General features: G+C 42.6%; 2 protein-coding genes and 1 long non-coding RNA gene across 3 annotated transcripts in view; 1 reads left to right on the top strand and 2 right to left on the bottom strand.

Moving 5' to 3' along the window:
- UBE2G2 (ubiquitin conjugating enzyme E2 G2) overlaps positions 1–1,674 on the bottom strand; it is a 40,241-nt gene extending 38,567 nt beyond the window's left edge. Inside the window, exon 1 of the mRNA XM_053311058.1 lies at positions 1,514–1,674. Coding sequence (XP_053167033.1) covers positions 1,514–1,556 — 43 coding nt within the window. The 5' untranslated portion in view covers positions 1,557–1,674. The remainder of the gene's footprint in view (positions 1–1,513) is intronic.
- A 2,539-nt stretch (positions 1,675–4,213) lies between these two features.
- On the bottom strand, positions 4,214–14,860 carry LOC128349901 (small ubiquitin-related modifier 3). The gene is made up of 4 exons (XM_053307191.1): positions 14,689–14,860; positions 11,439–11,567; positions 10,499–10,570; positions 4,214–6,086 (listed from the first exon to the last, which is right to left on the bottom strand). The coding sequence occupies exons 1-4, from the start codon at positions 14,707–14,709 to the stop codon at positions 6,024–6,026; spliced, it is 285 nt and encodes a 94-aa protein (XP_053163166.1). The 5' UTR covers positions 14,710–14,860; the 3' UTR covers positions 4,214–6,023.
- Positions 14,861–14,886: 26 nt separating this feature from the next.
- Positions 14,887–23,108, top strand: part of LOC128349902 (uncharacterized) — a 19,763-nt gene continuing 11,541 nt past the window's right edge. Inside the window, exon 1 of the long non-coding RNA XR_008319060.1 lies at positions 14,887–14,993. This is a non-coding gene — a long non-coding RNA (uncharacterized LOC128349902). The remainder of the gene's footprint in view (positions 14,994–23,108) is intronic.

The raw sequence follows: 23,108 nt of genomic DNA, 5'->3' as shown, positions 1-23,108 counted from the left end.
CAAAGGCCTTTTGGGACATGATATATAATGAGTTAAAAAAAATAATTAATGACATTTTCTAAGAGCCCAGAATCCTTCCTGTTGGGAATAACGCAAGGAGAGTTTTCCACAAGCAATTTAACATTCTTGATGTATGCAACCACGGCGGCCAGAATAGTATATGCACAGAAACGGAAGGACAATGAACTGCCCACAAAAGAAGATTGGCTTATAAAATTTTTGGAATATGCGGAGATGGCAAAACTTACAGTACTGATAAGAGATCAAAATTTGGAAGGTTTTAAAGAAGATTGGAAATCATTCTTACTGTACCTAAAGAACCATTTTCCTAATATCGATTTTTCAACAGGGTTTGAAGTTTAGTAATATTAGCAGGTTGAGTAGACTAACATCGAGTTTGGTAAGATATAGGTTATATGTTTTGAATTATTATGGCAAGGGTTAATTGTATAGTTAGTGATTCGCGCGGATTGGTGAGCTGGAAGTCAATTTTTGTTTAATTGAATGTAATATGTTTAAGATATCGTTAAAATCAATAAAAATTTAATGCAAAAAAAAAAAACTCTCTGTTCAGAGACAGTTTATATATTTGACTTCTCCATAATAAAGTAGTGAAGATTGCATATCCAACACTTTTCCCTATGGGAAACAAAACAAAGCAGTTCTGTACATGGAGTGGTGGGAACAACCGTATGTCAAGGAGCAAACTGCATGTAGCTTTCCACATGAAGAAGTCCTTGATGTACAGGTGCATCATCAAATCAAAAGCAAAAAGCTCTGGAACTCCCTGCCCTTTGATCTTAGACTTGCCCCCTCCCTGTTTACTTGTAAAAGAAAGTTTAAGACTTTTTTTAAAAAATCAGCAGGCCTTCTAGCCCTTTGTGCTTGCTTTGTTTGAATGACAGTCTTGTCCTGCACTTCTATGATTTCAGAAACCTGTTTTACTCTTAAAAAATAATAATAATTTTGTTGTAAGCCGCCATGAATTCGTTTATGCAGAATGGGCTCACATAAACCTAATAAATACATCCACTCCTGCAGTCTCGTGACAGACTGCTAAGCATCAAGGAGAAGCGTCACCACTTGGCTCTGCTGGGTGCCTGAACTGGCCTCCGCGGTCCTGAGGGGACTTGACTGGCAGCGTATCCTGCGCGCGCGGGGCTGGATCGCGGGGTCTAATCCGAGAGCGGTGCAGAAGCCGCTCCCAGATGCCACTCCAAGTCCGGGCTGCCTTCTCTTCCCCGCCCCCTACGACCCGGCCTTGGCAACACGTACAGGGAAGCTCCGAACAATTTCTCCGCCCCCAACCAAGGCCGGGGCAGCGATGGCTCGGGGGACCCAAGGCAAGCCGCCCGCCCCTGCCCACCCGACTATGGCTCCACGAATGGCCACGTCCCCAAAGGAAAACCGAAGACGGCTAAAGCCACCACATTCGCTCCACCCTCCCGCGCAGCTGCGGAGCCCCTAAGACGAGCGCCGTTTCTGCAGTCCCCCGCTCGACGTCGTCACTCACGTTTATATTCCGCCATGAGCCGCTTGAGCGCCGTGCCTGCCATGGCTCAGGCAGCCAAAAGCGAACGCCTGACCCAGCCGTCCCCCTCCGCAGCTATCAGCACTGCTACTGTGTGCAGTCTCCCCCTGAGGAGCCTCTTCCGGGTCGGCCACTACCATAGAGAGGCAGGCAAAAGCATTACTTTACGCATGCGTAAACTGGTGGGCCCAGTGTAGTCGCACTCTCTCATATTTGGCGACGCCTCCTTTTTTGTACTTCTGATCGGCTAGGTTGTCATTTCCCCCCTACTTCAAATTTTCTACTTCCTTCTCCTTTCCTGATACACTAGAATCATTATTCCCTACCCTATCAGTTTCTCTTCTGAGTTTGCTTAGTCGCCCTGTTTGTCACTACTTAGTTGCCCATACCTTGAAGAGACTCTTACCCTGGAACAAGAAGTTGCATAAACAGGCATTTTTCTTTCTACTTTTACTGTGTTTTTAAAAAAAATCTCTACTGTAAACAAAATTAAAAATTGTTCACAAACCTTTTTTTAAAAAATGAACTTACATTTTAAAAATATTTAAGATGTTTGAAAAGGTTTTTTGAACAATGTAATTCATTTTCTAAAACATTTTGAACTATTTGGAATGTTCAAATCGTATTGAAGAGTCTCTGTTGTGGCAAAATATTTTAATTCCCTTGTTCCAACAGCATAAGAACAGCCCTGCTGGATCAGGCCCAAGGCCAATCTAGTCCGGCATCCTGTATCACATAGTGGTCCACCAGATGCCACTGGAAGCCACAGGCAGTTGAGGGCATGCCCTCTCTCCTAGTGTTACTCCCCTGAAACTGATACTCAGAGGCATCCTGCCTTTGCGGCTGGAGGTGGCCTATAGCCCTCCAACTAGTAGCGGATGATAGACTTCTCCGCCATGAAGTTATCCAAACCCCTCTTAAAGCCATCTTCTACAGCAGCTTTATGAGCCCAGAAGAGGTGCTCTTTGTGCATCGAGCTGTACTTTGTAATCAGAATCTGGTCCTCGATTAACTTTGCTTCCTTCCTATGCCAGTTGTGCTTCTTTGCGTGCATTCTTTGTGCGACCATAAAAAGGTATCTCCCCCACTCCTAGCTCACCTATGGAAGTGCCCCAAGCATGTCACAGAGGCCTTTTAGCTAGTGCCCATATCATAAGGCGGGGTAGTCACCATTCATGTAGCACTTTCAGCCAGCATCCTTTACTCACCAACTCAAGGACCCACTTTTAACTGCAAATTAGTAGATTCCTTTATCTCCTTCACCTCTCCACCTTCAAGAAGTGACTATGGTGCTGCTAGTAACTCCTATCTTTTATTAAGGCACAAGCAGCACTTGAAGATTTAATTAATAACAAACTCCAGCAAGACTATTATCTTATCACTGACGATTCTAAATTAACCTGGATTACGACAAACCATCGTATCTAGACTGAGTCACCATTGTGTCTCTTAGGGGCACTTGGCAAGATAAAACTATTAACAAAATATTCTTTTCTGAAGTATTCCCCCCACCCCCGGAAATCAATTGGTAACTATAGTACCAAATTGCAATTTTTAAAAAAAGTTGAGAAATACCTGTGACCAACAATCAGGCAGCACAGGCACATTTAAAACCAGCTTCTTGATTTCAAGTTATAGAATTTGTGCACAGTTGTGCATTCTCAGGAAAGCGCTTTTATCACTTTCAGTTACTGACTTGTGCCTATAATTGCTCTAGAAAGGCAGCACAGAAAAAAAGCCAGTAATGAGGCTTCTACTGCAACTGATGGCATCTCTCCATATTTCTACAATCCGAAACGAATATGGCCTTAAAGCACAAGGACGTAGCAGCACAGGAGAGCAAAACACCACCTATCCCCTAGAGCCCGAACTGCAAAACCCAGCTCTGACAACCTACTAGGACAGAGGAGCATTTTGCAATACCATATCCAGGACACCAAGTGCACTGTTCTTTGCAGAAGGGATTCCAAGTCCTGGGATATTATTATTATTAATTCGATTTCTATCCAATTTTGGAGCACTTCCAAAAATGGCTCAAGGCAGTTTACACAGAGAAATAATAAATAAATAAATAAGATGGATCTCTGTCCCCAAAGAGTTCACAATCTAAAAGAACACAAGACAGACACCAGCAACAGTCACTGGAGGTCCTGTGCTGGGGGTGAATAGGGCCAGTTACTCTCCCCCTGCTAAATGAAGAGAATCACCACATTAAAAGGTGCCTCTTTGCCAAGTTGGCGGGGGTTATCTATATTATCTAAGGATTCATCATTTGGTTAGTATATAGTTTATAGAAGTGCACATATTGAACTTAAACAGAGCCACTGGAGGTAAGGTCAGAGTATACCTACTTTTGGAAACAATGTTTGTGCCATCTTTTCACACATCTTGCACAATGTTATTCTGGAACTGGTTCTGCTTCTCATAGCAGCCAAACATGCATAAGTACCTTTAATTACACCTCCAACACTGAATACAAACATGACCTTAACATGCAGGACTTCATAGCATAAATTTCCTTCTTAAGAACATAAGCGTACCCAAGATACTTAGGGCAAAGAGAAGGAACTTCTAATGAATAAGCACGTAATAGACAGTTCACAAATGAAGAAAAGCCTCTAGAGTCTATTTATGGAAAATCTGTTTTTATCCTGAACAGACATTTATACCTTGAATAGTAGGTTCACTCTCAATAAAAGAATTTTAATAAAGATAAACATATGAGTAAGTTGTCAGCATTTCAGTGTTATAGTTTCGAGTACAGTCATGTGAAATGCACCATTAAGCATAAGCCAAGAGACAGAGTATCAAACTATATTGACTGTATACAGTAGTAAAGGACAACAAATATTGTACAAATTGGTGAATAAACAATGACAGTTTTAAGAGAATATCCCTTCTTAGCCCATATACAAGAAAAGAGACTCTTTCAGCAAGATATCCAGCAAGCAGATGATCTTGACATGGAAAGATAGACCTAAATGGCAGAAAGTGACCTTTGTAAGCAGCAATGGATAGCCTACTGAAAGTCAAACAGAATGACTTCACCATTTTCATTTGAAGCATATCCAAAAAGCATCATAAGCTGGATGTCTCCACAAAATGCATTTAAATTTTTGAGGAAAGAGTACAGCAAAAGTCCAAGAAAATCAAGTTGTATTATTCAGAAGTTGTGTTCAACCATGAAATGCCTCCACATTGAACCAGACCTACAAATGTAATTAATCTCCTTTTTATTTTTTTTAAAAAACTAAACTAAACCCTAACTTATTTAACAGAACATATTAAAAAGAACTCTGAATTCACAGCTAGGATCCAAAGAGCCTCATGTGTGAGCAGAAAGCATTTCTGTGTGCATGTAAAAGTTAAGGTATCACAAATATCCCCACCTTCAGCTGTTCCCCCTGCACCACAATGCAAATTGTTTCTGAGGGTTCCCAAACCCCTCAGGAGCAGCTTTGTGGAAGAAACAAAGAGTTGCTATAGGAAGCAGAGATGGAAAACCCTGGTGAGTATGCATAACACTGCAGCTGACCCTTTGAATCCCAGTCTATGTATTTCAAACTACTAGAAAAAGAAATGAGTACAAGTTCAGCTTTTAAGAGGGGTAATGGAAATAATATACACACTTTTATTTATTGCCTAATAAACTGATAATGCAAAGCAGTATTCTTATTGGGAACTATCTGCTAATAATTTCTCCTGCACAAGTCCCATTAAAGTTAATAGTTGAACAGCAGATCTTCCTAGGTGATTCTGGTCCATTCTTTAAACATTGTATTAAATATACTGGTGCACAGCCCTGGACATGTGAGTTAAGAAGCAGATGTGATCGTTAACAAATGCAAGTGCTACAGCTGCTGACAAACTCAAGACATTCCATTACTTTAAAAAATTGTTTGATTCTATGCTATTTTATTATGAAAAAGCACATGTACATTTGCATTACCTTAAACTGCCACTATACTCAGCATTGTATCTGCAAGTACTGTCCTTTCTGTATATCCCATTAACAGTTTTGAAGTAATAACTGCATTTAACAGTAAAACCTTCTTCTTTCCCAAGCCACCTAACTGAGAAGAAACTTACTATTGCAAGGAAAAATATTTCATTATTTACATTACCATAATTAAGCAATAAAACAAAAACAGAAGCCAGGATAAAGTATCTTTTTTCCCTTACAGTAGGTTGGTATTTAGGCCACAAATTTATAGGAACAAGATGACAGCAGACAACAGCCAATATTTTACTTATTTGGAAATTTAATTTTAACGGGATCCATTTTATGATGCAGTTATTTTCCACAGATACAGCTTCGACTTGCACACGCAGTATATCAGGGACAGGAAAAATTTAGGTAAGTGTCCTCAGAACATGAGAAGATTCCTGTATGATTGGCATGTTCATTTGTTTACTATTTAATAGCAAATCCAAGGACAGATGATAAAGTGAGGTGACATTTTACATTCCTCTTCCCAAAAGGACAGGATATTTAGCACATGCCACCCGTCTGCTGTTGAAACACATCAATGGTATCTTCATCTTCCATCTCCAACTGTTGAGAAAAAAAGGTGGTGAGTAGTTTAGAGTTTATGACACTTTTCCTTACAATTTCTTAACCTGTCTTGTTCAGAAGTTCTTCTTTGAAGTAATATTTACTTGTCACTCCGATTTTCCTCATTACCGCACTGTCCTTCCAAAATCCAAATGCTTCAGAACCTTATCAGTCATTTCTCACACACTCAGGTTAAGTTGCAAACTGTTAAAGAGAAATCCACAGCCTTCACCAGGCTGGGTTTTCAAACTACATCATTCAGTTCATTAGATTGTATCCTAAGAAAGTTAGGATTCCAAAATTTCATTGAAATTAATGGAATTTAACTTAACATAACACAGATTTCTCATTGATGTCAATGGTGCTTAAGCATGACTAAATTCCTTAGGATACAGATCACTATCTATAATTGACTGCTCCCCTGTAGCTCTTCACTTGCATACCTGCTACCTATAAAGTGCTAATATATCCTCAAAAATAAAACCATGTTCCTTACCACAGCTTAAGATCAATAGGAACCATCTATTCAGTAAATCATTTTCTAGTAGTTATTAACTCCAAGCCTTCTCAATGGAGCAGGCTTATTCTTTAAGACCTGGGCCTCTTGTTTCCTTTCCCAACTGCTCCGGCTTGCTTAGCAAATATGACAGTCACACACTTTCAATACATGTTGTTCAACACTAGCACAATTAACGTGCATCTTGGAGAGCACATTAGGCAAACTTTTATAAACAAAGCTATTCCAAATCCACAGAATCATATCCCAATAAAGGGGATGCTCTAAGTTACCTGGAATACACTATAAAAAGGGCTGTATACATTCAGCTGCTTGTTCACTAGTTACGAGCACTTCTGCATTTTTCTAGCAAAAGCCCTGCTTGCAGGAGAAAGAAGCCACCTCTCCTCCCACAAGTTGTCCCTTGAGGAATGTATTTCTATTCCTTCCTGCTTGGCTTTCATGGAAGGAAGCAGCAGCAGCAGAGAGGCACTGCTGGAACTTTCTGCAAAAGCCCTGTCTGAAAGAGACATCAGGTGGTTTCACTTCCTGGCACTGAATTTTTGCAGGAAAGGAAGCGAGAAACCACTTCTTCTCCTCATCCAAGTTCTCCTGAAAGGCACTGCTGGCACTTTCCACAAAACCTCAAGCTCATGAAAGAGAAATCACACCTCATTTCCTCCACAGAAACCTGGAGAAGGAAAGGAGGAATAGTTGCTCTCCTTCATGGAAAAACCCAACACATGGGATAGTAACCACCCAGTATCTCTCTAGAAAAGGGGTGACATCCAGAGTAAATTACTCAGGAAGTTTCATGACTAACTTGTCCCATTAATTTCAATGGAATTACTCATGAGTAATTTACTCTGGAAGTCAGCCAAAGTGTTTACAAAAAAACACCAAGAGCACATCTTTCCTTCACCCTGCTGAGCAAAGAGGCACCCTTTTCAAGAGGCGATTCTCTTATATTTAGCAAGGTGAGAGCAACTAGCCCTATCTAACCCCAGCACAGCACCCCTCCAGTGGCTGTTGCTGGTGTCTAGCTTATATTCTTGTTTTTAAGATTGTGAGCCCTTTGGGGCCAAAAAAACCCATTTTATGTTTCTTTCTGTATAAACTGCTTTGAAAACTTTGGGTGAAAAGCAGTATATAAATATGCATAGTAATAGGAATCTCCTGCAAAAGCCCAACAGGAAGTGAGAGAGACTACTCCTTCTTTCTTCGATGGAGGATTTGGAGCAGGAAAAGGAGTGGTGGTAAGGCAGGCTGGTGGTAATCACAAAACAAGAGCTTGGCTAATAAGCCAAACTGAAATCTGTAGACCCCCCAAACTATGAACAAGAGGAAATCTAACAGCTTGTTAAATTAATTTGTTGCTGGGTTGAATAAATTTTTCCAATCAACCAACTGTTTTGGGTTTAATTTAATTTCTTTCTAACACAATTAATGAGTCTCAAAAGTTATACTGCCAGTATAGTTAAGATGAGGAGTGTTTTCAACATTCCACTATTATAAGCCCTGAAGATTTTATTGCTTATAAAGTCAAAAATATCCACCCAATCCCTCTAAAATTGTGCACACATCAACTAGGGGATAAGAGACACCACTCCTCCAAACCTGGTGCAAACCCAACAGCTTAAGTTTTTAACTCATAAAAAGAGGGTTCAAAGTGTGGGCAATGTTTTTTTCACCACAGATAACGTAAATCTTTAAATGTTCGGAATTTTTTTAGCATTCCCCCAAAATTCAGGTCCGTACTGGGCTGGTGCCTTTTGCTGGTTTGAAAAACCTAACTCTGGTGATTTTTGAGTAATTTTATTTGAGTAATTACTGTTCAAAATCCCCATAACAGGGAAAATAATGAAGGGAAAGTTAGCCAAGAGCGTTATTTTATTTTATTTATTTTATTTCTATACTGCCCTTCCAAAAATGGCTCAGGGTAGTCTACACAGAGAAATAACAAATAAGATGGAACCCTGTCCGCAATAGCCTACACAAGCAACAGTCACTGGAGGTACTGTGCTGGGGGTGGTTAAGGCCAGTTACTCTCCCCCTGCTAAATAAAGAGCCGGGTCTCAAGATCAGTGAGAACTGGTCTGTGAAGCTAAGCAGGGATCCCCGCAGACGATCAGGGCGGGAGCCCTGGGCAGCCAGATTGGCCGCCCACACGATTTCTGGCTCTGTGACCGAGCCAGTTGGGGCTGGGGAGTTCGGGGGCTGCGTGGCCCCCAGAAGCACCAGTATGCCCTGCGCGAGGGCAGGAAGCCGAGCCAGGAACCTGCTTTTCAGCCTCCCACAGGGGGTTTACTCGTGAGTAACCGCAACGCGGAAAACAGGTTTGCGAAGTGCTCGCTCCACAAACCCGGTTTAAGGGGCGGGCTTCTTGAGCGGGTTACCCGCTCAAGAACCACCGAGCTCGCAGCCGAGCCCAGTGGTTCTCACAATTGTAAAAAATCTACAATTTTTCTACGATTGTGTGAATAGCCCCAAAGAGTATCACCAGACATTTAACAGGTGCAGTTTCTCTAGAGATGCATCTGATGGGTTTTTGCTAAATACATCTCCGATCAAGGCAAAGGGTGGGTCCATAGAGCCTCATTTCTAAAGCCATAATCATATACCAGGCTGTACAAAGTCTTTTTAGCTTATATGGTGCAGAAGTTAAGATGGGCACTTAACTTGCAATTTCCATTCTTTTAGAGCCTGAGTGAAAATGGAAAACATCTTAACTCTCATCTTAAACCGAAGGTTTTTGGATTACCGAATATTTACTAAACAAACAGATGCACCCAGTTTCATACCCCAAATGGTAATGCCCATTTTAAAACAGGCTTTAAGACTAATAGTGATCATGGTTGTTACATTTCATTTTATCAGTTTTGGAACACATTCCCATGGAGAAACTTTCAATAACTCAGGCTCAGAGGGTGCTCAGCTCTCACATCTTTCTTACAGGACAATGATTTGGAATTCATCTCAAAGTTGCATTCCGGCCCAAATTCTCACTGTCCCAGTCTGCAGTCTTAACTGATAACCCCTTGCCCTTCACAAGGTCTCATCTACACATCCTTTCTTGGCAGTAACTGAGAGCTTATGTGGTGGCATGTCCCCACTCCTGTGGGGAGTATATGCCATAGCACACTAACAATTACCACTAAACTTATGTATGTGGAGAGAGTTTCCATGAGAAATGATGATCACTTTCAACCAATGATAAAAGGTTTGCTACACATATAACCTATTACCACTATCAATGAATTCCATCACATCTGGAAATTTGTTTTAATTGTAACTGTCCTGAGCCATTTTACAAGGGCGGTATAAAAATTAATTGAATGAATGAATGATCCTGTACAACAAGGACAGGCAACCTTGGCTTTCCAGGTATTGTTCAATTTATTGTGGCTGGGAATTATGGGAGCTGTAGTTCAACAACATCTGGAGAGCCAAGTTTGCCTACCCTTGCTATAAAAGGGTGTCTATTAGCTGTATTCCTGATCATCATTGGTGGCATACCAGAAGTGGTAATCTTAACACTCTGCAAGCACAATTGTTAATATTTCTCTCCTTAAATATTTATGTACAAACCATAAAGGAAAGAGAATGTCATCACTGCCATTCCCTCACTATTGGCACTGGCATTTATCTATGTATATGGCAACAAAGTGATTATTCTCCACTGAAGTTATTTCACCCTCGCTCATCTTCATAGCTCCCACCTTGAAGTTAAGCTGTTTCCCTAGGTAGAAAGGCCCACAGTATTATTAATAATGATTCAGCTCCATCATGGCAAAATTAGGTTCTAGAAATCAACACAATTCTCATTTCTGCCAATTCTGAGAATTCCCAAGATGTGGGCAGTAATTCAATGTCTTTGGGCTCAGCCCCACCAGTATCACAGCACTTTCTCTCTTACCTGTGCAGGTGTGTCTGTTTCATTAATTGGTTGCCCATCAAATCTGAATCTAATCTGTCTCATTGACAAACCCTGCAAGATGAAAGTTGATATATGAATCTTTCCTTATTGAATCCACATGAAAGACATTTTATTTAAGTCAAAGTGGATATTGCTTGTAGACATCAATATTCCAAAGTCAATTGACTGATAGTACACACATTTTATAAGCCAATTTCAGCTCAGGGTGGTGCTGGCCTCGTAACATTTCTACACACTCTAATCTATTAATCTAAGTAGGGCCTTTGGGAAAATGAAATAGGGCAATATATTTTCTTGGACCTATATACAGTGGGCCCTTGTACAAATCAGCAAGATCCCATCCATATAGGAATTAGCATCCTGACCGAAAAACAGAAAACATTTCATATTCATTTTCCTCTTCCCTTGCAGCCTTCACTGTAGCAGAGAGTAAGCTTAACTCATCTCAGGTTTGCTCACATCATACTGTCCCCATTAAAGAATACAGTTTTACATGTCTGCTTAACTCTATAAAGTAGGTTCAGATATGCCCCATAACACAGCATTTCCCTGGCTCCTGTGTCAATGCCCCTATTATGCTATAAACAATAGATAGGGAAGAATCAGGTTTAATTACATTAATTGAAATTCTTCTGAATTAAAGTGCTGGGACCACACAATAAATGCAATTGAGAAGCTGAAATGAGTTTAACCTAGCTCTAGAAGGAAGTGCATCCAAGTTTATATAGAATATTCAAATGCTTCCACACTCCAGTCTATTAGATTTGGCAGCACTAATACATTGATAATCCTCAGGAAAACATACCACATTTCAATATCGTAATTTATCTCTGTAGCTAATCTCTTTATAAACACTTGGGGGGCATCTGTATGTATTCAACATTAAACAATATTTATTTACACACGTTAGCTCATTTACCTGTCTCTCACAATAAGCCTTCATTAGTTTATTTAGCGGTGTGTGCCGTTTTATTTTAAACTGGACCACCGATCCATCTTGACCAGCTACTTTTAAATTGATATGATCATTCTCTGTTTTTACTCCTTCCTGCAAAACAAATATTAGTATATATCAGTATCTTCTGGCAAGAGTCATTGAGATAACTCAGCAGAAACGTGAGGATTTTTCAGATATGTGCTTAACATCTAGAAGATAATACCCTACAAATCTCACAACAGAGACTGTCACTCTTCATGCCAAACCCTTAGTCCAAATGGCAAACTGGTGAATTAGCAGCGCAAGCAAGTTAATGGGAAGGTTCATATGGGAGGAGACAGACCTTAAAGTATCATGGTCCCAAATAAAAAAAGCAGTGAAAACTATATTATTTAAACTGGCTTTCTAGATCTTTTAAAGTTGCCTCACTGGAATTTGTTTTTATTTGGGTGTGTACTTGTTGTCAGCTTATATTTATGTACTGTAACTTTCTCTGAATGTAAGCCACCTTGAGTGCATCTCTGAGCAGAAAGGTAAGAAATAATGAAACCAACAGATCATTTGGAGCTGTAAGGTGCCTTGAAATCTATACCCCCTTTTCTACTATTGTCTCATTTTCAGTTTAGTAGTAATTCATACAAGTAGCACTTACAGAAAGCTATTGTCAAGGTAAGTTTAATTGCACATAAGAAATGCTCCTAAGTATACAATGAGTTGTTTATATTAAATACCTATAATATTACTTTTCAAACCAAAGGTGACAGATGCTCAATAAAGCTATACTATTCATTAAATGGCTCAGATTTCATAGAAGATAACAAGAACAGCTACTTATAGCTGGGAATTTTTGCTACCTGAATGGTCTGCTACGTAAAGATTCAACTACACAGTTCTGATGGTAACCAAACATTAAAACTACTGGTTAAAAGAATAAAGTGATCCCTTTCTCCTCCCTCCTATTATTTTTTTCAGTTTCATATACGGAGAGTTCATGCCTATGAAATTAAGTAGGAACCCATAGGAGCAACTTTTCTGCAATCCCAAAAAATTAACATCTGCCTTCAAGGCCAAATTAGTAATGAAGTAGATAAGGGTCTTTCCAGGCAATATATCTTCTCATCATATCATGGATAAAGGCAGCTTTGCCGCATGTTTTAGTGTGAACTCTGAACCTAGCCAATGTTTCTCTCCAACACTGGAGAAGTCACTGATATCCCCATTTTTTCTAGATGTAATTGCTAGTTTTTGCTTTGTTTGGTTTTTAACAATTTTGGAGCTTCCATTGCAACTGCAGTGCAATCCTTTCAGTATGAATAGATGGAGAGCCATTGTCACTGGTGGTCTAGAGGGCAATTTGTGATGCACCTCCTGATGGTGTATAACACTGACTCTCTTCATTATCTGGCAGTCCTTCCACCATCTATCTATATAATTAATTCCTTTAGAGGAGATGTGGCAAGCTCTGCCGCGGCTGCAGCCGCAACCAATGGCGGGCCCAGAAGGAGCGACACATGAAAGGGTGGGAGAGAGGAGCATGTGCCAGGATCCGACTGGGGTGGCGGGCGAGAGGAGGACGGGAGGTGGGAGGAGGACAGGTGGCAGGTGAAGCCCCGCCACGAAGGATGGCGAGGCAGAGGCGCCGCCCTGAGAAGGGCGAGAGGACAACAGGTGGCGAGAGGAGGAAGGGCAGCGGGCAAAGCCCCGCCACCCCGAGGAGGATGGCAAGGCGGAGGCTCCGCCTTGAGGAGGGCAAGAGGACCACAGCGAGCTGGTGGGACGGCCTGGCCCTGGCCCCCCGGGGTGACGTCAGTGGCATGGGAGTGGAGGACGGCTGGGCCCAACTAGAGGCGCAGATGCTCTGGGCCTGGGTCCACTAGTTAACCGTAAAGTGTGCCGTCAAGTCGGTGTCGACCTCTGGTTACCACACAGCCCATTACCTATTCAAAAATGCCCTCTCCGCTCCAGGATTTCTGGAATTAGAACTCTAACCAGTCCCACTTGAGTTCAATGCTAAAATGAGATAAACTTGATACATCTCTTGTCAATTTCTCCTCCTTTTCCACAAAGCAGCAGGAGATGCCACCACTAACACAACAGTGAAGGAGGACTTAAAAGAAAAGGGGTGAGCAGGAATACTTGAGATTAACTCATCTTAGAGTTTAGTGTATAATGATGATATAAACTGAAAGCCCCATCTCATGCAGCAAACCTGGAGCGATTTTTAGAGCTAGTAAACTGACAAAATTTATCACCCCACGATCTTAACTTTTACCATTCAGCTTCTTGTGGCAGAAAGAAGGCATGTGCCTTGCAGCCCTCTGAGAACTGCTCTAGAAAGCTTATATGCAATATACGTGTCTGGTATCACATTATAGCTGAAACTGGTAAAGTTAGGATCATGGGGTGGTAGACACCAGAAAAGGCAGCAAACTAGCTGGGGAAAGAGACAACTGGCCTTAGAAAAGAGCCTGCCAGCTTTGAACTTTTTCACTGGGGACATCTTAAGTTCCACAACAAAGAACGAGGTTCTTTGTTCAGAACACTTGGAGCCAGATCCTATGCCTGCTTTCTCAGAAATCCCACTGAGTTCAGTGGGCCTTATTTCCGAGTCAACATGCTTGGATTGCAGCCTTAATGCCAACTGCCTCACTGTGCAAGCACGTGGGTTGCGATCCTCGGCAGAACCGCGCGGGTGCTAAGCCAATGATCTGGACTTATCTGCGCCTATTTCCAGCTGTTTACTGCGCGCGCGCGCAGTACTGCAACCGAAGCGGGAAGAGAAAACGAGGGAGGCAGAGTCGCGGGCGGGCCTCGGCCGGAGGGATCGCGGGCAGCAGCCGCGTGGTGGTCGCGCCATCACCACCTCTCCCTTGACCAAAATAAAAAGAGAACTGGAGTTGGCAGGGCGCAGCGGGGCGGGCGCGGCCGGGGCGGGCGTGGAAGCCAAAGAGAGCACGGTCGGGCCGCCCCCTCGCGAGTTGTCCTCCTTCCGGGGGAGGCGGGTCCGGGTGTCGCTCACAACTGGGGCGGGGGAACGTCAAGTCGCGGGCCTGAGCTCGCTGGTTCTCTCCCTGGAGGAGACCAATCCCGACGACACCGAGACGGGAGGAACTCGGGAGCACACCTTCCGAGGAGTTCGTAACAGGGCCGGCCCGCCTGCGCGGTCCTGCCGGGCCTGTCCCCAAGACGGAAGAGAGAGAGTGGGGCGGGTGGGTCTGCTTTCCCCTTTTACCTTAGGCTTTTCCTCGGACATGGCGACGCGTTAGGCAGGGACCTCTCTAAGGGGGCGAGTCCGCACGCGCTGGGAGCCCGTGTCTTCCTTCCTTCCCTCACTCGCTCTCTCTCCTCTCCCGCCCGCCGCACAACTGCCCGCGAGCACGCGCTTCGCGCCCCACAATCTTCGGCTCCCGGTTGGCCCTGGAGGAATCACGTGCTCCTCCTCGGGAGCGCGCTTCGTTAGGGTGGAGGAGGTGGAGATGGCGCCGAACGTGCGTCATCACCGGCTAAAGTGAGAAGGCGGCTGTGGCTGTGTGGAAGGTACAAGGTGGGGGGCGGAGCTTGCTCCCTGCGCGGGAGGAAGGGGCCGAGTCAGATTGTTAAAAAAACGCACCTAAAAAACCTTGGAGAAATGGGTGGGGCAGTTCAGCCACATCTTCATATGTGAAGAATTGCGTTTATGAAGCAATACATTGAACAAATTAAAAGGCCCTGATGAAATAAAAAGTGACATCGCACTCCCTCCCTAAGAGTCCCACAAATGTGATGCATCACCCAGTTCTCAACGTCTTTGGCAAGGGATAGCCATGTTAGGCTGCTACAGCAAAGACAAGTCTTGCGGTGCCCGAAAGACACATTTATTGTAGCATAAGTTTAGGCTAGAGTCCATTTTATCAGATGGGTTTTACGCTACAGTGACAAAAAACTCTTTATTGAACTTGTAAAAGTGCTCAAGGACATATTTCTGTTTTAGTGATATCACATCGTGGCACTCAAATTGCAACATATTGTTTGGGGCTTATGGGGGCATAAATGATTGCCTTAACAAGAAGAGAAACCTGTATTTGGAGTGATGTGCTGCACCACTGTTGTGACACCAGCCATCAGCAATGGCAGATGTGATACAAGTCTCTGCTCCTCTGACAGTAGGACCAGCACTCTCAGCCTATAAAATGCAGACTCCCAAAGGAGCTGAAACTGACAAACTGGCCTTCTCCCCTCCTTTCCACACACCATATACATGTGCATTATCCCACTTGGCGCTTCAAGGCAATCTTTCTAAGTCCCCATCCACGTGAAACAGGGACTTGTACAACTGTCCAAAACTTAAACTGAATGGCGGCAGGTTTTAATTTCATAATCTTGATGCTGGACTTAGGCTGTACCCTAAACCACACACTCACAAAAAATGCTCCTCTCCTCCTCTCTTTTCTTTAACAATGAGGATCATGTATCTGTGTAAAGGCATATCAATTCACAGTGATTGTTTCTACTGGAGAAGTAGGAATGTTTCTACTGGAGAAGTAGGAATGTTTTCTTAAGTACTCTTAAAACTGACCAGGCCAGTTTTTCCATATTGCACATCCATAAAGCAAATGAAAAGACTATGATAACTAGAATATACACTGAATATAAACTGGGACTGCAGCTCAGTGGTAGAGCAGTTGCTTGTATGCCAAAGGTCCCAGGTTCAATCCCTGGCATTTCCAGGTAAGGTAAAGTGTGGTGTCGAGTCAATGTCAACTCCTGGTGACCACAGAGCCCTGTGGTTGTCTTTGGTAGAATACAGGAGGGGTTTATCATTGCCATCTCCCACACAGTATGAGAGGATGCTTTTCAGCATCTTCCTATATCGCTGCTGCCCGACATAGGTGTTTCCCATAGTCTGGGAAACATACCAGTGGGGATTTCCCATAGTCTGGGAAACATACCAGTGGGGATTTGAACTGACAACCTCTGTCTTGCTAATCAAGTCATTTCTCCACTGCGCCATTAGGTAGGGCTGGGGTAAACTCCCATCTGAAATCTTGGAGAGTTGCTGCCAGTCAGTGTAGACAACGCTTAACGAGATGGACCAATGGTCTGACTCAGTACAAGGCAGCTTCCTGTGTTTCAGTTTCAAATTTGTGATCTTCTGTTTCATACTACCATATTCATAAATGCTATGCCAGTCTAAATGGTCTCATAGCATGCCTTGTGAAGATGTAGATTTGAATTTAAAATAGCTATGATAGTGACAAGCATATTCACAAGTTCAAGAACAGGTGTGTTGCTGCAGGGACAGTGGGGTGTGTGTGTCTTGTAAAGGTTCCCAAACATATATTGGGAACGAAGATGACTAAAGGCTTTGCTTTATAGTACAAAACTCTTGTCAGGAAGGGAACATGTAGTCCAACTCTGGAGATGTATGTTTTAAATTTCTGTTGAAGTGCTGGTTTTATTATAGCAAAATTATTTTTATTTAAAATAGCAGAACTATTTCTAAACATGTATATAAATATATATGTTAATGCACATCTATACAAACACAGAGTCCTGATACAAACTGAATATGTGTAACCAACTTGTATTCCTGTGCCTATCCCAAGTTGCTTACAACAAATATACTACAGCCAAGTGACCCTTAGTTTATGTATTTGTTTATTTAATGTATCGTCTATATATATCACCTGATATGTGCATCTCTGTACACAATTGTCTTTAATGCAGATAAGCAATTGGAATTTTAAAAAAATACTGTAGTTTTATTTCATTTACCTATGGATAGTATTTGCAGCTAGAGACTCACTTCCAGACAAGTATGCTTAGAAATGCAGTGGTAACTGAAAACAATACACTTCCCATGGGCAGAGCAAGTTTTCGGGAGCTAAAGGAAGCATGATCAGGACATACCTCTGGTTTCACACAGGCCTATTACCTTCACAACCTACCCTAAAATCCAAGGAAGGACTGACACTCCCAATTAGCAATTGCCCTGTCCCAGCCACAGCATGTAAGTGTCAAGGTTGCACATGTTGACATCAGGATCCCAATCAGACAAAACTCGCAATCCTTTGAAATGTGTTAATAAATGATTACATAGCACTTGTGACATGCTTCTGTCACAATTCAGAGATCAAAGACTTCAGGGGAAAACTTTTATGTCAGAGAGGGGGGAAGTGTAATCTAAAGGAGAGTTCTGTCAACTAGAACTAGGCCCAATAGTGTCTTAATGGGAACTGATCTGTGGATGCCTAGTCTGGGTCCCAGATGAAGCAAGTTATGGCCAACAAACCTTCAAGCAGTTTCTTTATTCCAAGACCCGCTCTAAGGGCTGAATTGGTCACACAAAACTATCTTCACAGAGAACTTGAACTTGTGCTATATGAACACTGAAGCCTTGTTTATAGTTTAAAGGAAATTTCATGATAACTTCAATAAGGGTTTGTTCAGTTCTGACACGTGGCATCTTGCAGTCAAATGTGATCAAAGGAACCACTTAGGTCCTGACTGCAAGTTCTCATGTGTTATAAGACTAAGGAGAAACATGAAAGTGGAGGTTTAAAGGGAAGAGACCAGATGGTATTTTCTCTATGTCAACTTTCAAGTTGGCAAGCAGGCAATCAAGGGGGAGAAAGGAGGCAATACAGTCAAGAATCAGAAAAGTCTTCACCTTAAAAGCCTAATGCTAATTTTGATTATCTAGACCCGTTTCAGACTGGCTCTCAGGTAGGCTATGGGGTGGAGACTTCCTTGGTCGGCCTCATGGATGATCTACAATTGGGAATTGACAGAGGAAGTGTGACTCTGTTGGTCCTTTTAGACCTCTTGGCGGCTTCCGATACTATCAGCCATAGTATCCTTCTGGAGCATCTGAGTGGGTTTGTAGTGGTTCCACTCTTTCCTTTCAGGCAGATATGGTATGGTGTCCCTCAGGGCTCTGTATTGTCTGCAATGTTGTTTAACATCTACATGAAACCGCTGGGAGAGATCATCAGGAGATTTGATGCAGGGTGCTATCAGTATGCTGATGACACCCAAATCTATTTCTCCATGTCAACATCATCGGGAGAAGGCATAACCTCCCTAAATGCCTGCCTGGAGGCAGTGGTGGATAACAAGCTGAGACTGAATCCAGATAAGACGAAGGTACTTATTGTGCGCGGTCAGAACTCGAGAGATTATTTTGATTTGCCTGTTCTGGATGGGGTCACTCTTCCCCAGAAGGAACAGGTACGCAGTCTGGGGGTGCTTCTGGACACAAAACTGTCCCTGGTGTCCCAAGTTGAGGCAGTGGCCAGAGGTGCTTTTTATCAGCTTCAGCTGATACATCAGCTGCGTCCATTTCTTGAGATAAATGACCTCAGAACAGTAGTACATCTGCTGGTCACCTCCAGACTTGACTACAGCAATGCGCTCTATGTGGGGCTGCCTTTGTACATAGTCCGGAAACCAGTTAGTCCAGAATGCGGCAGCCAGATTGGTCTCTGGGTCATCTCAGAGAGACCATATCACTCCTATCTTAAAACATTTACACTGGCTGCTGGTAAGTTTCCAGGCAGAGTGCAAGGTTTTGGTTATAACCTATAAAGCCCTAAACAGCTTGGGCCCTGGGTATTTAAGAGAATGTCATCTTCTCTGAACCATACTGCACATTGAGATCATCTGGAGAGATTTGTCTGCAGTTGCCACCGGCTCGTCTGGTGGCTACTTGGGGACAGGCCTTCTCCATTGCTGCCCCGAGGCTTTGGAACACACTTCCTGCTGAAATAAGAGCCTCCCCATCTCTTACAACTTTTAAAAGGGCAGTCAAGATGCATTTGTTCACCCAGGCTTTTAAATTAGATATTGTTTTAATTGTGTTGTAATTGTTTTAATAGTTTTAACTTTTTAATTTTAATTGTTGAAATGTTTTAATCTTTTATTGGCTTTTTAAATTGTTTTGAAAACTGCCCAGAGAACTTGTGTTTCGGGCAGTATAGAAATGTATTAAATAAAATTAATAAATAACGTGTGCAACTCTAATGAAATTCTAGTGAGTAGTTTAAGCAAAACTGATCGAAGAGTTCAGGTTATTAAGGCTGTAATCCTGCACACACTTTCCTAAGGCTCTGATTAAACACAGCAGGATTTACTTCCAAGTAAACATCAGTAAGATTGTGCTATAAAGCAGGCTACACCTCAGCTGTTAAAACATTGATATAGATTGGCCTGGTTCACACAATCATTCAAATCTAGGTTTAATGTGGGTTATTGTCATTAGTGTGATTATGTGAACCCATGCCTAGGGGATTTATACCCCAAGACAAATCAGATTCTCATCTTGCCATGGATTCAACCACACTGTGAATCACTGGGTGGCCATTATGGACAACTTTGTGCAACTACTGTTCCATCTCACAGCCATTAGCTTATACAGGGATCTCTCTTGTCTCCATGCTCTAATACATGTATGAAACTGCTGGGCAAGGTCATCTGGAGATGTGGGCCAAGCTGCTAGAATATGTAGATTAAACACAGCTTTACCTCTTTTCCAACAATAAATCCTGGACAGATGGTAGAAACTCTGAATCAGTGCTTCATGTCAGTTCAGGTATAAATAAGGGGAAACGAAAAGCTTTCTCTTGGCAAGATGGAGGTGCTGTTGGTTGGGACAAAGGTGTTCAACTTGTCGTGAATGGGGTTGCAGTCCCCTCATGAAACATCAAGTTTGGGGGTGCTAGTAGATCCAGCATTGTGCCCAGATGCTTAGATGACTGTTGTAGCCAATAATCCTTTTTTATTGGCTCTGACTGGTGCCAACTGCAAACCTATCTGAAGAGAGATCTGTATTCAGACAGGGTGACATACAAAGCTGTATGGGGCTGCCTTTAGGCAGAAAAGAAGCATCATCTGGTGCAGAATATGGCCACCAGAGCAGTGGTGAGGGCAAGACTATCAGAGTTGATTACACCAATTACATTTGCTATCAACTTGCTTGCAGGCTCTCTTTAAAATGTTGGTTTCCCCCTTTAAAGTCCTAAATAGTAAGCACCACCTTCTTTTACATGCACTAGCACAAGCTTTGAGGTCAGCTATGGGAACCCTACCCTTTGGCCCACCTACATGTAAATAGAAGAAACAAGCATTTCAGGTAGTCTTTTCACCTTCTGAGGCGAAATTTGTTTAGGCTAATGCAGTCGCAGGCAAGAATCTCATTGTGCAGAGTAGTGTACAAGTTTTATATAGATAATATTTTTCAGATGGCAGTGAATGGGTCAGAGGATAAGGGACTATTGACTTAATTGAGGCACAAACAAGAAGCAAACTAAAGATCATGGTTAGCCGTAGCCTACAATCCTTTTACAGGGGCTCTTTTTCCTTATGGATTTAACACCAGTAACAAAACTGTCTAAGGCAGGAGTGCACAACTCAAATGCCCCAGTGATTTGGTGTGCAGGGCCCTTAAGTTTTCAGTGCATTACTATATTAGTAGTAATGAAAGCAATTACTAGTTACTTGTGGATCCACCCCCCCCCCCATCAAGAGGACCACAATTTTAACCAGCGGTAGTAGTCGTAGCCAGAAATGGGCACTGTCTCTGCTCAGTTAATGGGACATGTGAGGGCATGCCAATCCCAAACGAATGCCAAGTCTTTTCCCTAAATTGCTATTGCTTTCAAGCTTCAATCCTAGGCATGCTGCCACTGTCCCAGCCAGCCCACTCCATCGCTGCTGCCACTGTCTCACTTGCTCATTGATCCATCTGCTCTTGAATGACCAACTGCATTGAGAAGTTGCTGCTCACCAACAGGACAAACAAAAGGCTCTCCATGGCTCTTGCTGCAGGATATGCCTACCTTGAGACCAGCAAGAAAGATGTTCGCATGGGCTGGATCTGGGCCCCAGGCTTTCTGTTCTACAGATGTGGTCTAAGGGAATGAACAATGAACTAGAAAATCTCTTCCCTGCCACTCCTGGATAATGCTGCTGACCACTGTTCCCTCGAAGAGGGATTCCCAGATGTTGACTACAACTCCCAGAATCCCCAGCTGCAGTGGCTTTTGGTTCGGGATGATTGGAGTTGTAGTTAACATCTGGGATTCTGTTAGAGGGAACCCTGCTGCTGACCTACCTTGTATACAATGCACTTTTGGTACTCTTTAATGGATCAGTTTGTGTATCCATATTCCTTCAAGCTGTGTTATCTGGAAACCTACCAAATTTTGAGCAGAGTTTAAGTTTGCTAGCCATTTCACCCATCAAGAAAAGGAAACTTTTCAAAATGTGGAAGAGATATCCTATAATTTAGCCTTGGGGTTCATGCATGTTGCTTAGGCATGCTTGTGTACCCACACTCAATAACAATGAAGCCATTACCCAATATAGAGTAGGGATGTGTACGAACCTGTTTGGAGGCCCTTTTATAGGACTCCAAACAGGTTCGAACGACTGGTGGTTCAGTTGGTTCGAAGGTGGGGGGATACCTTTAAGCACAGGGGAGGGTATTCTTAGGCCTCCTGCTGTGTGGGCCTCCTGCCCACATTTCCCCTACTGGCACTGCACTTTAGAAGGGGCCGGCAGGGTGGCAGCATACCTCCTGACTACATGCGCACGCATGCGGGGTACTTCCTGTCACTTCCGGTCCTTCAAGGGAATGGGGTGGCAGGGAGGTATGCTGCCACCCTGCTGGACCCTTTTAAAGTGCAGCAGCAGGTGGGAGGAAAGCACCCTCCCCCGGCCTTAAAGATATCCCCCTCCACCTTTGAGCCAGCCCCCGCCAGTTCCGTGCACATCCCTAATATAGAGCTCATGGACCCGTGAAGGAATTGCGAGATCACTTTGGGCCTCTGAATCATTTTCTGGAGAAACAAATGGCCCCCTTAAGAGTATGAATGCTGAACATTTCCACTTTAACATGGCAATAATTGCTTTCCACTACTGATTGTAATGGCTCACTCAAGTAACTCAGAGTATAATCTATATATTTCCTCACCCACTGCACTTTGCTGGCTTCCAGAGGCATATCTAAGGAAAATAGCACCTAGGGCAAGCACTGAAATTGTGCTCCCTGTCCAAACATCTGACACCCATCTTTCAGATAACTTTACCATAATATCAGCTCAAAAATACAAGTCAAACTCGTTAGTCTTTTAATATTTCAAAAACTATTTAGCAGTGGACATAGCCAGACCAAAAAATGCTGGAAAACTACAAATTACAGTATGCTGGGGCTCATGAAATACCTAAGTATTATGCGGAGGTATACTTGGAAAAACTAAATAGAAGTGCCTGTCTAATTCTCTGCTATACATTGTAGCATCACGATTACATAAGTTTTAAAAATAAATCGAGAATTTGACTTTTCCCAGATACGCTGAAAATAATTAAACGATATGCAGAGTAAACTGTGTCACTGCTTGGAATATATTCTAGTATTTCAGAAAGACAGTTCAAATGAGAGAAAGAGCAAGAAACTCCCAGTGGGCCTTAATACTAAGGATTTCACACTGATTCAAAGACAAACTCACCATTAATAGCCATATTATTAAGACATCATATTTAACTCACTTATCACAAGAAGGAAAGTAAGAGCAAATGAATACAATCTTAGCTCATAAAGTTCAGCGCAGTATTTACATGCCCTGACTCTCTGTACATAGTGCCAATTTGAATATGTGTACAGTGACCTATATT

This window comes from Hemicordylus capensis, chromosome 3 (genome assembly GCF_027244095.1).
Source record: "Hemicordylus capensis ecotype Gifberg chromosome 3, rHemCap1.1.pri, whole genome shotgun sequence".
Lineage (NCBI taxonomy): Eukaryota > Metazoa > Chordata > Lepidosauria > Squamata > Cordylidae > Hemicordylus > Hemicordylus capensis.
Note: the sequence above shows the minus strand (reverse complement) of the source record. Positions and strands in the feature narration are given on the sequence as shown.

Coding starts and splice junctions, on each gene's coding strand:
- LOC128349901 (XM_053307191.1), bottom strand. CDS start 14,709: ATGTCCGAGGAAAAGCCTAAG. Junction 11,568..14,688: donor TGTCCGAGGAAAAGCCTAAG/GTAAAAGGGGAA, acceptor TTTGTTTTGCAG/GAAGGAGTAAAAACAGAGAA. Junction 6,087..10,498: donor AAACAGACACACCTGCACAG/GTAAGAGAGAAA, acceptor TTTTCTCAACAG/TTGGAGATGGAAGATGAAGA.